The sequence below is a fragment of the Narcine bancroftii genome, chromosome 4 (genome assembly GCF_036971445.1).
Source record: "Narcine bancroftii isolate sNarBan1 chromosome 4, sNarBan1.hap1, whole genome shotgun sequence".
Lineage (NCBI taxonomy): Eukaryota > Metazoa > Chordata > Chondrichthyes > Torpediniformes > Narcinidae > Narcine > Narcine bancroftii.
In genome coordinates this window covers 71119819-71132875 of record NC_091472.1, presented here as the reverse complement: position 1 = coordinate 71132875, position 13057 = coordinate 71119819, and the positions used below count along the sequence as shown (strand labels likewise).

Here is a 13057-nt window from a genome sequence, read left to right as displayed (position 1 = left end):
ATGATTTGATAAATGTCTGAAAACTTCAAGGAAAAAGTGTTTATGATATGAGAATGAAAATGGTGAGAAGGAAAATTCAACAATCAAAAAAATTGCATTTTAAAGTACTTGGGGAAAAAAAAGTGAAGACTCTGGGCCTACCAACGATTTGAAGCCTCAATGTACTTCTCCCGCCAGGTTGAATGTAGCGGTGGCGTCCTCTGTCCGTGCAGTGACGCAAGATGGCACCGCTGCAGCCTCCCTGACATCGTTTCAGGAGTTGCGTGGTGGCACTGCATTAAGCGCCTCAGGTAGTGTGGCCGAGTAAGGGGGGGTTGGGGACGTGTGCTGGTGCGTCACAGATGCAACGTGCTGAAGCGGCATCTCAAGATTCTTAACCCTCGTGCTGTCGCTGCTGCCGGGATGCACGCTGCGACATGCATGCACGACTTTGGAGTGAGCTAAGGCTGCGGGTGGACCCTCTCAATATCGGGCTGCCAGGAGGTCAATCTGCTACAAGAAGTGGAAGACGGATTCGATGAATATATGGAGGAAGAAGACACTGAACCTCTAATGGCTGCTGCTAAAGTAGAAGGTACACCCACAACTTTAAAATTACCTTCACCATATAAATCCCCCAGTACAATGAGCCCTATGCCTGGTTCAGATAGGATGATTATGTTGGAAATGATAACCAAGCAAAATAAAAGTATGACTTCTAGTTTTCAGAATGTTGATGAACAATTTGCTGACATTAGACTTAAAAGAACTGACATGTCTGTGGAAATTGCTTCAATGAAGGTGGATATTAATAAATGCTTGACAGCAGTTGGTAGGGTTGAAGATAGAATGAAGAATGTTGAAGATAGAGTTGATCAAGTTGAAGAAGCTGTTGCTGGATGGCAAATAGAGGAGAATTTTTTTTTGCAGAAGATGGATTCATTGGAAAATCAAAGTTGTAATAATGGTAAAATAGAGGGATTACCAGAGGGTTTTGAGGGAACAAATCCTACAAAGTTTTTTTAAAGATTGTATTATTGAAGTTTTGGGTCCCGAATATTTTTCTGAAGGCTTGGAATTAGAGAGAGCTCATCGTGCGTTAAGAAAAAAACCTTTACCAGGTCAACTGCCATGGGCAGTTTTGGTTAGATGTCTAAGGTATTAGGATCGAGAGATGATTTTACGTGCAGCAGTTTTACAAGCTCCATATGAATCAAGGTCCGACGATAATACAGAATAGTAAGGATTTTTTATGCTGATTTGAGTCAGGAGGTCATTATGAGACGGAAAGAGTTCAATGCGGCTAAAGCGGTGCTGTGGAAGAAAGGTTATAGATCTACTTTTAGGTATCCAGCAATTCTAAAGGTATTTTATGGGCAATACCAGTCACAAATTTTTGAAAGAGCGCAAGACACATAAACTTTTGCTAATTCTTTGCCAGATTCCAAGTTGACTCAAGATGCTTCTATTAAATCGTTGGTGACCATAAATAAAGCTGGAAATGAACAGGGAAGTAGAAAACTGGAATCTGAATAGTTGGTGGATGTGCAAGTGGAACTTCCAGACGCATCTAACCCTTGATTGGATTACGTATTTTGATGTAGAGCTGTCTGGTTGGGGAGAAGATGACAACCCAGCTGAATCCGAAGTGATCTACCACCGTTGGTATTAACCGCACCCAGTTAATAGAGGGGAAGTACTGCTACTGCAGTTTTTTTTTGGGAGTGTTTTTTTTCTAGTTTTTTACTTTTTTTAATGTTAGAGTTAGGAAGGAGCTGTATTTAGTATAAGGGCTAACTGTTTTGGGTTCCACTCGATAAGATACAATGAATAATTTAAATTTGGCGACTTTTCATTTTAAGGGGTTAAATCATCCGAAAAAGTGGAAACGTTTTTGGATTATATTAAGAAGTTGAAGGTGGATATTGTATTTTTGCAGGAAACTCATTTGACAGAAAGAACATTTGAAATTCAAGAGGGATTGGGTAGGACATGTATTGCTTCTTCTTTTAATTCAAAAGCTAGAGGGGTTGCAATTTTGGTAAATAAAAAAGTACCTTTTGTTTTAGATTCTTTCTCTGCCAATGCAGGAAGAGTTTTGAAGTAAATTGTAAAATTTTCTCTGAAAGTTGAACTTTAATGAATGTACCAAATGAAGATGATTAAGTATTTATTACTGATGCTTTTTTAAGTTTGAATCAATCAAATGAAAATGTTGTGGTTGGGGGAGATTTTAATTGTTATCCAGATCCATTGTTGGACAAATCTCTCCAAAAACTGTGAAAAGAACTAAGATGGCAAAAATAATGCTTGCAGTGATGAGAGATCTGAATTTAGTTGAGATATGGAGGAAGTTAATCCAACTAAAAAAGACTTCTTTTTCTTCGGCCCACCATAATTTTTTTTCTAGAATTGGTCTATTTTTGGTTTCTGTTCAATTACAAGGTCAATTTATTTGTGCTGAATATAAAAGTAGACTATTGTTTGATCATTCTTTATTATTAGCTACATGTTCAGGTACTGAAGTAATTGAGACTGTTTATTGTTGGAGATTTAATGAAATGTTTTTAAAAAGAGCTGAGTTTGTTAAATTTATAAGAAATCAAATTAGTTTTTATTTATAAATGAATGAAGGTTCAGTACAGAATAAATTTGTTTTATGGAATGCTTTGAAGGTATACTTGAGGGGTCAGATTATTAGTTATACTGCAAAGATTAAGATGCAATATTTATTAGACAGTCAAAATTTGGAGAAGGAAATTAAGAGTTAGAGAATAAATTTCAGAAAAATTCTACTGAAGATGAGTAACATTTATCTAAATTGAAGTTACATTATAATACTTTGCAAACTTATAAATATGAAAAAATGATTTCACGATCCAAACAACATTATTATGGATTGGGGAGAGAGCACATAAAGTTTTAGCATGGCATTTGAAAACTGAGCAAATATCAAGAATGATTAATGCAATTAGAAAGAATACAGAGATTACATATAAATGAGAGGAAATTAATGAAGAATTTAAAAATTTTTATCAAAGTTTATATACATCAGAGGGTAGTCAAGAAATGGATCAGATTGATTCTTTTTTATCTAAATTAAATCTACCATTATTGGGTGAGATGGATATTAAAGATTTAGATAGTTTGTTAACTGAATTAGAGTTAAAGGAAGCGTCGCAATCGATGCCTAGTGAGAAATCCCCAGGAGAAGATGGATTTACAATGGAGTTTTACGAAGAATTTAATGATTTATTATTTCCGTTACATATAGAAGTATTGAAACAAGCAAATGAAAAACTGGTTTATTTCCAGAATCTTTTTCAAGAGCATCAATACTGTTATCCTGAAAAAAGTAGAGATCCTTTAAAAGTGGCTTCATATAGACCAGTATCATTGTTAAATGTGGATTATAAGATTGTGGTGAAAGTATTAGCTAATAGGTTAGCAAATCTTTTTGCCAAAACTGGTACACATAGATCAAGTAGGTTTTATTAGAGGAAGATATTCAGCGCAAAATATTGTTAAATTGATTTCATTAGTAAATGTTGCAAGACAAGTTAATAAGCCAATGGTGATATCATTAGATGCAGAAAAAGCATTTGATTGAGTTGAATGGAACGTTTTGTTTAAAGTATTAGAAAAATTTAATTTTGGTCTGTTTTTATTGGTTGAGTTAAAGCTTTATATGCTGGTCCCAGAGCAAAAGTGATGACAAATGGTCAAATTTCTAAATCTTTTAATTTGTCTTGTTCAACTAGGCAGGGTGTCCTCTTTCTCCTGCTTTGTTTGTTTTGGTAATAGAACCTTTGGCTCAAGTTATACCTTTGGCTCAAGTTATAAATGGTTTAATGGGTGTTTTTGGTGGTCCATGAGTAGTTTAAGATTAGGGTAGTATGGGAAGTGCAAGACCTTGATTGTTGTTGGGGAACTGGAAGTTGTTTAACGAAGAAGGGTTGTGATTGAGGTGATGGGGATCCTTTCTACAGACAGCATCTTACAGTGGATGGGAAGTTGGTGCCTGTGATGAACTTGGCTAGGTTTGTCATTTTCCACACCCTTCTGCATTCCTGGGCACTCGAGTTTATAAAGCAGGCTGGGATGCAACATTTTCCACAGTACACCTGCAGAGGATTGCAATATCGTGTCAATTCTCCTCAGACTTCAAAAAGTAGAACTGTTGGTGTGCCTTCTTCATAGTTGGCTTCATGTATTAGCTCCAGGAGAGGTCTTTTGAAGTATGGACTCCCAAAAACTTGAACATTCCAACCCTCTCCACCGCCATCCCATCAATGAGGATAGGTGCACGGTCCACAGTATGCTCCTTGATCTTGCTGTCATTGAGAGCAAAATTATTGTCCTGGTACCACACAACCAGAATTTCAAATTCCATCCTATATTCTGACACATTATTACTCATTATTCAGACAACATTGGTGGTGTCATCAACAAAATATAGATTATAGAGAGCCAAACTTAACTAGGCAATCATGAATGTAGAGGGAAAAGAGAAGACTAAACACGCAGCTTGAGGAGTCTGTATTTATGGTCTACAGGAGGAGGTGATGCTGTCAATCTGCACTGACTGGGGTCTCCTGATATGGAAACTGAGGATCCACTTGCAAAGGACGGAGCAGTCCCAGATTCCTGAGTTTGATTATTAATATTGCTGGTATGATGGTGTTGAAGCCCAAGCTATCATTAGTGTTCAAAGTTCAGATTCACAACATGACATCATCTACAACTCTTTAAGATTCTTTTTCTGCATGCCAGGCTTAGTAATTTCTATACCGGTAACTATAAATTGGACTCACCAGGGACTGTAAACAAACTGTGCAAATGTAAATTATAAATATACAGTAATAAATATTGTGCATGAGTCCTTAAACGAATCCAAGAGTCTGACAGTTGAGGGGTAGCAACTATTCCTGAACCTAGTGGTACAAATCCTGTTGCACCTGTACCTCCTTCCTCATGGCAGCAGCAAGAACAAGCATGTCCTGGGTGGTGAAGACAATTGATCCTGCTCTCTGACAGCAATATCCCATATGGATATTCTCAATGGTGGGGAGAGATTTTCCAGTGAAGTAATCGGTTGACTCCACGACTTTTGCAGGATTTTTCAGTCAGTGATATTGGTGTCTCCATACTAAGCCACAATGCAACCAGTCAGCACATTTTTCTACCACACCTCTGTAGAGGTTTGCCATGGGATCTGATGACATACTGAAGCTCCACAAACTCCTAAAGAAGGGACGCACTGTTGTACCTTCTTCACAAAGGCATTAATATGATGGATCCAAGATAGGTCCTCTGAGATAGTAACCCCCAGAAATTTAAAGTTGTTAACCCTCTCCACCTCTAATTACCCCAATGATCATTGAATTGTATATCTCTGGTTTTTCCTTTCCTAAAGTCTACAATCAGTTGATTGGTCTTCTTGACAATGAGTTAGAGGTTGTTGTTAGTACACCATTTAGCCAAGTTTTCATTCTCACTTCTGTATGCTGACTTATCACCCTTTCTATACAGCCTACTACTGTGGTAGCATCAGAAAACCTGTATATGGTGTTATAGTTCTACTTAGCCACATGGTCATATGGTGCTCCAGTGCTGAAAGAGATTGTGGAGGTGTTTTTGCCAATCTACACTGAATGGGGTCTGGGGGTGAGGAGATCATAGGAACATAGGAAGTAGGAACAGGAGTAGGCCAAAAATGGCCATTCAATACGATCATGGCTGATCTAATTTATGACCTAACTCCACCTACCTGCCTTCTCCCCATATCCCCTAATTCCTCTATCATGTAAAAATTTATCTAACCAAATTTTAAATATGTTTAATGAGGCAGCCTCAACCGCTTCCCTGGTTAGAGAATTCCAAACATTCACTACTCTCTGGGAAAAACTATTTTTCCTCATCTCTGTCCTAAATCTACTCCCCTGAATCTTGAGACTGTGTCCTCTCGTTTTAGTTTCCCCGGCCAGCTCAAAAAACCTTCCTACATCTATCCTATCCATACCCTTCATAATCCTATATGTTTCTATAAGATCTCCTCTCATTCTTCTGAACTCGAGCGAATACAATCCTAGATGATTTAATCTTTCATCATAAGTCAACCCCTTCATCCCAGGGATCAACCTAGTAAACCTCCTCTGGCCGTCTCCAAAGCCAGTATATCCTTCCTCAAATATGGAGACCAGAACTGGACACAGTACTTCAGGTGCGGTCTCACCAGTACCTTGCACAGTTGCAACATTACCTCCCTACTCCTGAATTCAATTCCTCTAGCGATGAAGGCCAACATTCCATTTGCCTTCTTAATAACCTGCTGCACCTGCAACCTAACTTTTTGTGATTCATGCACAAGCACTCCCAAGTCCCTTTGCACAACAGCATGCTGTAGTTTTTCACCCTTTAAATAATATTCAGCACTTTTATTTTTCTTGCCAAAGTGGATAACCTCACACTTACTAACATGGTACTACATCTGCCAGACCTTTGCCCACTCATCCAGCTTAACTATATCCCTCTGCAGACTCTCCACATCCTCATTACAATTTGCTCTTCCACTCAATTTGGTGTCATCTGCAAACTTGGCTACACCACATTTTGTCCCCTCCTCCAAGTCATCAATGTAAATGATGAACAGTTGTTGGCCTAACACTGACCCCTGCAGCACCCCACTTACCACTCTCTGCCAACCTGAAAAACTCCCATTTATCCCGGCTCTCTGCCTCCTGTCAGACAACCAATTTTCAATCCAGGCCAATATACTTCCCCAGACTCCACTTTCCTGTAACTTACTGATAAGTCTCTTGTGCGGCACCTTATCAAACACTTTCTGGAAATCCAAATATACAACATCAACCTGTTCCCCTCTATCCACTGCACCCATTATATCCTCAAAGAATCCTAACAAGTTTGTCAAACAAGATCTTCCCTTTCTAAAACCATGCTGCGTCTGCCTGATTGAACCCTTACGTTCCAAAAGTTTCACTATTTCATCTTTAATGACGGCTTCAACCATTTTTCCAACCACAGACGTCAAGCTAATTGGCCGATAATTTCCAGTCTTCTGCCTACATCCCTTCTTAAAAAGTGGCGTGACATTTGCTGTCTTCCAGTCTGCGGGGACCTGCCCAGAATCCAAGGAATTTTGGTATATGACCACCAATGCATCAACTATAACTTCTGCCATTTCCTTCAGAACCCTTGGATGCATATCATCAGGACCAGGTGATTTGTCTGGCTTTAGTCCCATTAGTTTCTCCATCACTACTTCCTTTGTAACAACTATTTTATCAAGGCCCTCCCCAACATTTGCATCCTTAACTCCGCACTTGGACATGCTGGACGTGTCTTCCAAAGGCAAAATATTTGTTTAATGCCTCGGCCATTTCCTCATTTTTTGCTACCAATTTTCCTTTCTCATCATCCAAGGGTCCTATGTTAACTCTGGCCACCCTCTTCCGTTTTATATATTAATAAAATTTTTTGCTTTCTGTTTTTATATTTTGTGCCATTTTACTTTCATAATCCTTTTTCCCATTTCTTATTACCCGCTTTGTAACCCCTTGTTGTCTCTTAAAGTTATCCAATCTTCCAGTTTCCCATTGCTCTTTGCAGCTTTGTACACCCACGCCTTCAATTTTATACTCTCCTTTATTTCCTTTGTTAACCACGGTTGATTTTTCCCTCCCTTGCTGCCCTTTTTCCTGACCGGAATATATTTTTGTTGAGCATTACAAAATATTTCTTTGAAAATCTTCCACTGTTCCTCAACTGTTTCATCAATTAGCCTGTGCTCCCAGTCCATTCTGCCCAATTCCTCCCTCATCTTATGGTAGTCACCCCTGTTTAAGCATAATATACTAGTTTTAGATCTAACTATTTCCCCTTCCATCTGAATGAGAAATTCAGTCATACCATGATCGCTATTTCCTAGATGGTCTCTGACTATTACATCATTTACTCTACCTATCTCATTGTACAACACTAGATCCAGGAGAGCATTTTCTCTTGTGGGTTCCTTAACATGCTACTCAAGAAAGCTATTGCGGATGCATTCTATGAAGTCCTCTTCCAGACTCCCACGACCAATTTGATTTTCCCAATCTATGTGGAAGTTAAAATCCCCCATGACGACTGCCGTATCATTATTACCTGCCTCACTTATCTCTCTATTTATTTCCTGTGCCACTAAACTATTTTTATATGGTGGGTGATAGATAAAACCCACCAATAATTTTTTCCCTTTGTTATTCTTTATCCCTACCCAAATGGACTCAACATTATGCTCTTTAGATCTTATATCATTCCTCACTACTGCCTGGAGCTCATCTTTGCTTAAGAGTGCAACTCCACCTCCCTTACCATCCTGTCTATCTCTTTGCACCACCTGATACCCTTGAAAGTTTAATTCCCATTTAGGGTCACCTTGTAGCCATGTTTCCGTGATGGCTACCAAATCATAGGCATGGGTACCGATTTGCGCCTCAAGTTCACTAACCTTATTTCTAATACTGCGGGCATTCAGATAAAGTGCCCTTATGCTCTTTGTCTTTTTAATATCGAGTGACTTCTGTAACCTTTTCTTTTGATTTTTCTGCCCACTTTTTCTTAACACTATCATTGACCCATCTAATTTTTTTTTTTACTTTCTCCTCCCAACATTACTTTTCCTATTTTACTTTTCCTGGCCATTACTTTATCTTCCCTACCCTTTTTCCTATCACTCTGGTTCCCATACCCCTGCCAAATTAGTTTAAACCTTGCCCCACTGCTGTACTAAACATACTTGCCAAAATGTTGACACCTTTTGGATTTAGGTGCAACCTGTCCCTCTTGTAAAGATCATGCCTTCCCCAAAAGAGATCCCAATAATCCAAGAAGCCAAATCCTTGCCTTATACACCAGCACCTCAGCCACACGTTCATTTTCCTTATCCTTACATTCTTTTCATCACTTGCATTTGGAACAGGTAGTAATCCCGAGATCACCACCCTAGCGTTCCAGTCTTTCAGCTTTCGTATCCAATTGCACAACAGGGTAATGAGGCCCAGGACTTGGAGTTCACTGATTAGTTTTGAGAGGATGTCAGTAATGAATGCCAAGCTGTAATCAATAGAGAAAATATTGATGTAGGTGTCTTTGCAATCCAGATTTTACAGGGATTTGTGAAAAGCCAGTGAAATGGGATCTACCATAGGCTTGTTACAATGGTAAGCAAATTTGAACAGATCCCTGACACCATTCAAACAAGAGCTGATATGCTTCAACACCAACCAGCCTCTCCATCCACGTCATCACAGTGGATACGAGGTGCCACAGGTCAACAGTCATTTAGGAAAGTTATCTTACTCTTCTTGGGCAATGATACGAGTTCTGACGTCTGTTTGAAACAGGTCAGAGTGAGAGGTTGAAGTTATCTGTGAATACACTAGCCAGTTGGTCACCACAGGTTTTCAGTATCTGGCCAGGTACTTGATCCAGACCAGATGCTTTCCTTGAATTCATTCTCCTGAAGGCAGCCCATTGGTCATCTTCAGATACTGATAGTAAAGGATCATCAGGAGACCTGGAGGTGTGCACTAATTCCTCCATGTTCTGTTGGTCAAATTGAGCTCATCTGAGAGTAGGAATCTTGTCCCCATGTCACAAGATTTAGCTTTATAGCAGGCTATGCAATTTTATCCCTGTCACAGCTGCCAGTTGATTCTATTTTCATCCAAAATGTCCACTTCGGTTGGGAGATGACTTTCCGCAGATCATACCTGCGCCTTTTGTAGTGTTCTTAATCTCTGGACTTAAATGCCTCTGGCTTTCAAAAGGTTCTGGATTTCATTGTTCAGCCAGAGCTTCTGATTGGGGAAAACCCTGATCAATTTTGGGGGATACACTCATCTAGAGCTATAAGTCCATAAAGGCCCTGTTTAAAGTATTAGAAAAATCTAATTTTGGTCTGTTGTTTATTGGTTGGGTTAAAGCTTTATATGCTGGTCCTTAGCTGAGTTCTTATACACTGACTTGAGGTAGTCCTTGAGGTAGTACAGATTCTATCACCAATGTGTAAATGTACAGATTGTAGTGTAGGGTGACTGTGATTGGCTGAGAGTGTAGCCACACCTACTGGCAGGTCTTAAAGGATTGCTCCTAGCCAGACCAGGTCATTCTGGACTGGTCGACCTACATGTGATATGCTGCAGTCTTTTAGTTAATAAAATTGTAGAGCGTGTTGAAAGAACTAAAGACTTGTTGATCCAAACCAAGGCTTTTATTAACTAAAAGACTGGAGCATATCACATGTAGGTCGACCAGTCCAGAATAAGCTAGTCTGGCTAGGAGCAATCCATTAAGACCTGCCAGTAGGAGTGGCTACACTCTCAGGACCTGATGCCTTGTGTGGGTTCGCTTGTTTGAAAGATATTCTGAAATTGGCCTCAGGAACAGATATCATAGGTTTGCCAGCTTCTGAAGAGATTCTCATTGGTACTGTTGCATTCTCCTTTTTCAAAATGAACATAAAAGGTGTTCGGCTAATCAGGGACTGAAGCATCATGGCCAGTTAAGATGATAGGCTTCGCTTTGTAGGATGTAATGGCCTATAAGCTCTGCCAAAGCTGGTGAATATCTGATTCTGTTTCTAGCTTCACTCAGAATTGCGTCTTTGCTGTAAAGATAGCCAGCTGTAGGTCATACCTTGGCTTCCTTTAGAGATCTGGATCATTGGTCTTAAACATCATCGACTTTGCCCTCAGAAGGTTGTAAATCCTTTGATTCATCCATGGCTTTTGGTGGGGGTACTCGTGGTATGTGAGTGTGGGCCCATTCCTATATTCCTCCTTATGCTAATTACAAACAAGCACTCGTAGAACCACATGATGCTGTTTGCAAACAAGAAGCAGTCCATCCTGACCCGATACAAATTATAGTCATCTACTTTAATCAGGACTGTCTGAGCAAAACCCTACCTAATTATCACCAGCACATAACCTGCTATCCAGAAGTTCCAGCACACTTGATCACTGTTACACTATGATAAGGCATGCCTGTCATTGTGTCCCAAGATCACATTTCAGCAAGTTGGATCACTACCTGCATATGGATGAGGCTGCAGAGATCAGGTCAACCTGATGAGGAATGATTACAGGTTGGTTGGCATTCACCCAGTACTGTGATGAAATGCTTTGAGAGGTTGGACATGGCCAGAATGAACATGTACCTAAGTAAAGACCTGGACCCACTGGAATTCACCTACTGCTACAAGCATTTCACAGCAGATGCAATCTCACTGGCTCTCCACTCAGCCCTGGATCACCTTGACAACAGTAACATGTACATCAGGCAGCCTTTCAATGATTACAGCTCAGCTCTGATCACCATCATGCCCCCAGCTTCAAAATATTGGCCTCTGCACCTCCCTCCGCAACTGGATCCTTGACTTCTTCATTGGAAGACCATATTCAGTGTGTGCATCGGTAACATCTCCTCCTCACTGACAATCAACACAGGAGCTCCTCAAGGATTCATGCTTAGCCCACTTCTACTCTCTACACCCAATGACTGTGGCTCATTGCAATTCAAATGTCATCTACAAATTTACTGATGACACCATGGTTGTCGACAGAATCCCAGATGCCAATGAAATGTACAGGAGTGAAATAGATCAGTTAGTTGAGTGATGTCACGACAATCTTGCACTCAATGTTTGCAAAATTAAGGCAGTGATTGTGGACTTCATGAGAGGGAAACCAGGAGAACCCAAACCGGACCTCATCGAGGGGTCAGGATTGGAAAGGGTATAGAACTTCCAATTCCTGGGTATCAAAATCTCTGAAGATCTATTCTGGGGTCTGCATGTCGATGCAATCATGAAGAAGACTCACAAGTGGTTATACAGGTGCCTGACTTTTTATCTGGGATTCTGAACACCAGCAATCTCCATAAACTGGCATTTTTTTTCAGTAGATGACATTACACATAAGTAACATTAAATTCCTGGAATAAATTCTCAATTTTCAGAGGGAAATCCTGTCTCCATTGTCCCTGTTCCCGTCCCCGCCCCAGTGGGTGTCCTCTCTTACCTTCTTGGCCCCTTATTCTTGGCCCCCAGCACCCGGTGGAAGAGAAGCATGCAGTGGCTGACTCAATGCAGGAACTGGAGCAGTTCCAGCTGTGTGGGGGATTATGGGTTAGAAAGACGGCCATTACTCCGGCATTGAGCCATTGCCGCGTTTCAGTGTGGCGCTCTGTAAACTCTGGGCTCAGCAGCACTGCACCCCTGCTGTCGTGTTGGGAGTTAGATTGTGGGGAGGGGGAATGTGCTGCCGGAGTGTGCCTGAGGGCCAGCCTGACTCAGCTCCACTACCCTGTCAGCCACCCCTCCTGCAGCTCTGTACCTCGTGTCCTGCCTTCTGCCGCACATGACCACTGGCTCTAAGCAGCTGACACTGGCCACCATTTTACCCAGCCTAGGGTGCAAAATAGTCAGGCTCCAGCCCTGGGTGGGATGAAGGGGGGGGGGGGGGGGGTGGGGCGGTGGGAACAGATGGTGGGGCCTAGGAGTGAGGCATTTGCTTAAAGGGACCAAAATCAAAAATGATTCCAAAATCCGGAAGATTCAAAACAATGTCCAGCCCGACGATCCCAGATAAAAGGTTAGGAGTTTGGAGTTTGATGTGTCACTAAAGACGCTTGCAAATTTCTACACATGTACCATGGAGAGGACACCAATTGGTTGCATCACCATCTGGTATGAAAGTGCCAATGCACAGGACATGAAAAGACTACAGAGAATTGTGAACTCAACCAGCGCCATCATGAACATTAGTCCTCACTCCATTAAGGATATCTACAAGAGGCAGTGTCTCAAGAAAGCAGCCTCTGTGTCATCAAGGACCCTCACAGCTACCAGGAGGTACAGAAGTCTGAAGACCAATATGCAGTGGTACAAAAGCAGCTTTTTCCCCTCTGCCATCAGATTTCTGAACTCTAGACACTACCTCACATTTTCTCTTCTGCACTAATTTATTTACCTTTTTAATAGTATATTTACAGCAATTTTGCACCTGCAATG

The 13057-nt window shown here is 40.8% G+C and overlaps 1 protein-coding gene across 7 annotated transcripts in view; it reads left to right on the top strand.

Annotated features, from left to right (window-relative positions):
• The window catches only part of LOC138760671 (uncharacterized), a 202480-nt gene that overhangs the window by 140717 nt on the left and 48706 nt on the right, over positions 1–13057 (top strand). For 4 of the 7 annotated variants that reach the window (XM_069931585.1, XM_069931578.1, XM_069931579.1 and 1 more), the window contains one exon: positions 4536–4668. The exons of the other annotated variants lie outside the window; for them this stretch is intronic. In XM_069931585.1, the coding sequence (XP_069787686.1) occupies positions 4536–4643 (108 nt within the window). In that variant the 3' untranslated portion in view covers positions 4644–4668. Of the gene's footprint in view, positions 1–4535; positions 4669–13057 lie in introns of those variants that run through there. 7 annotated transcript variants of the gene reach the window in all.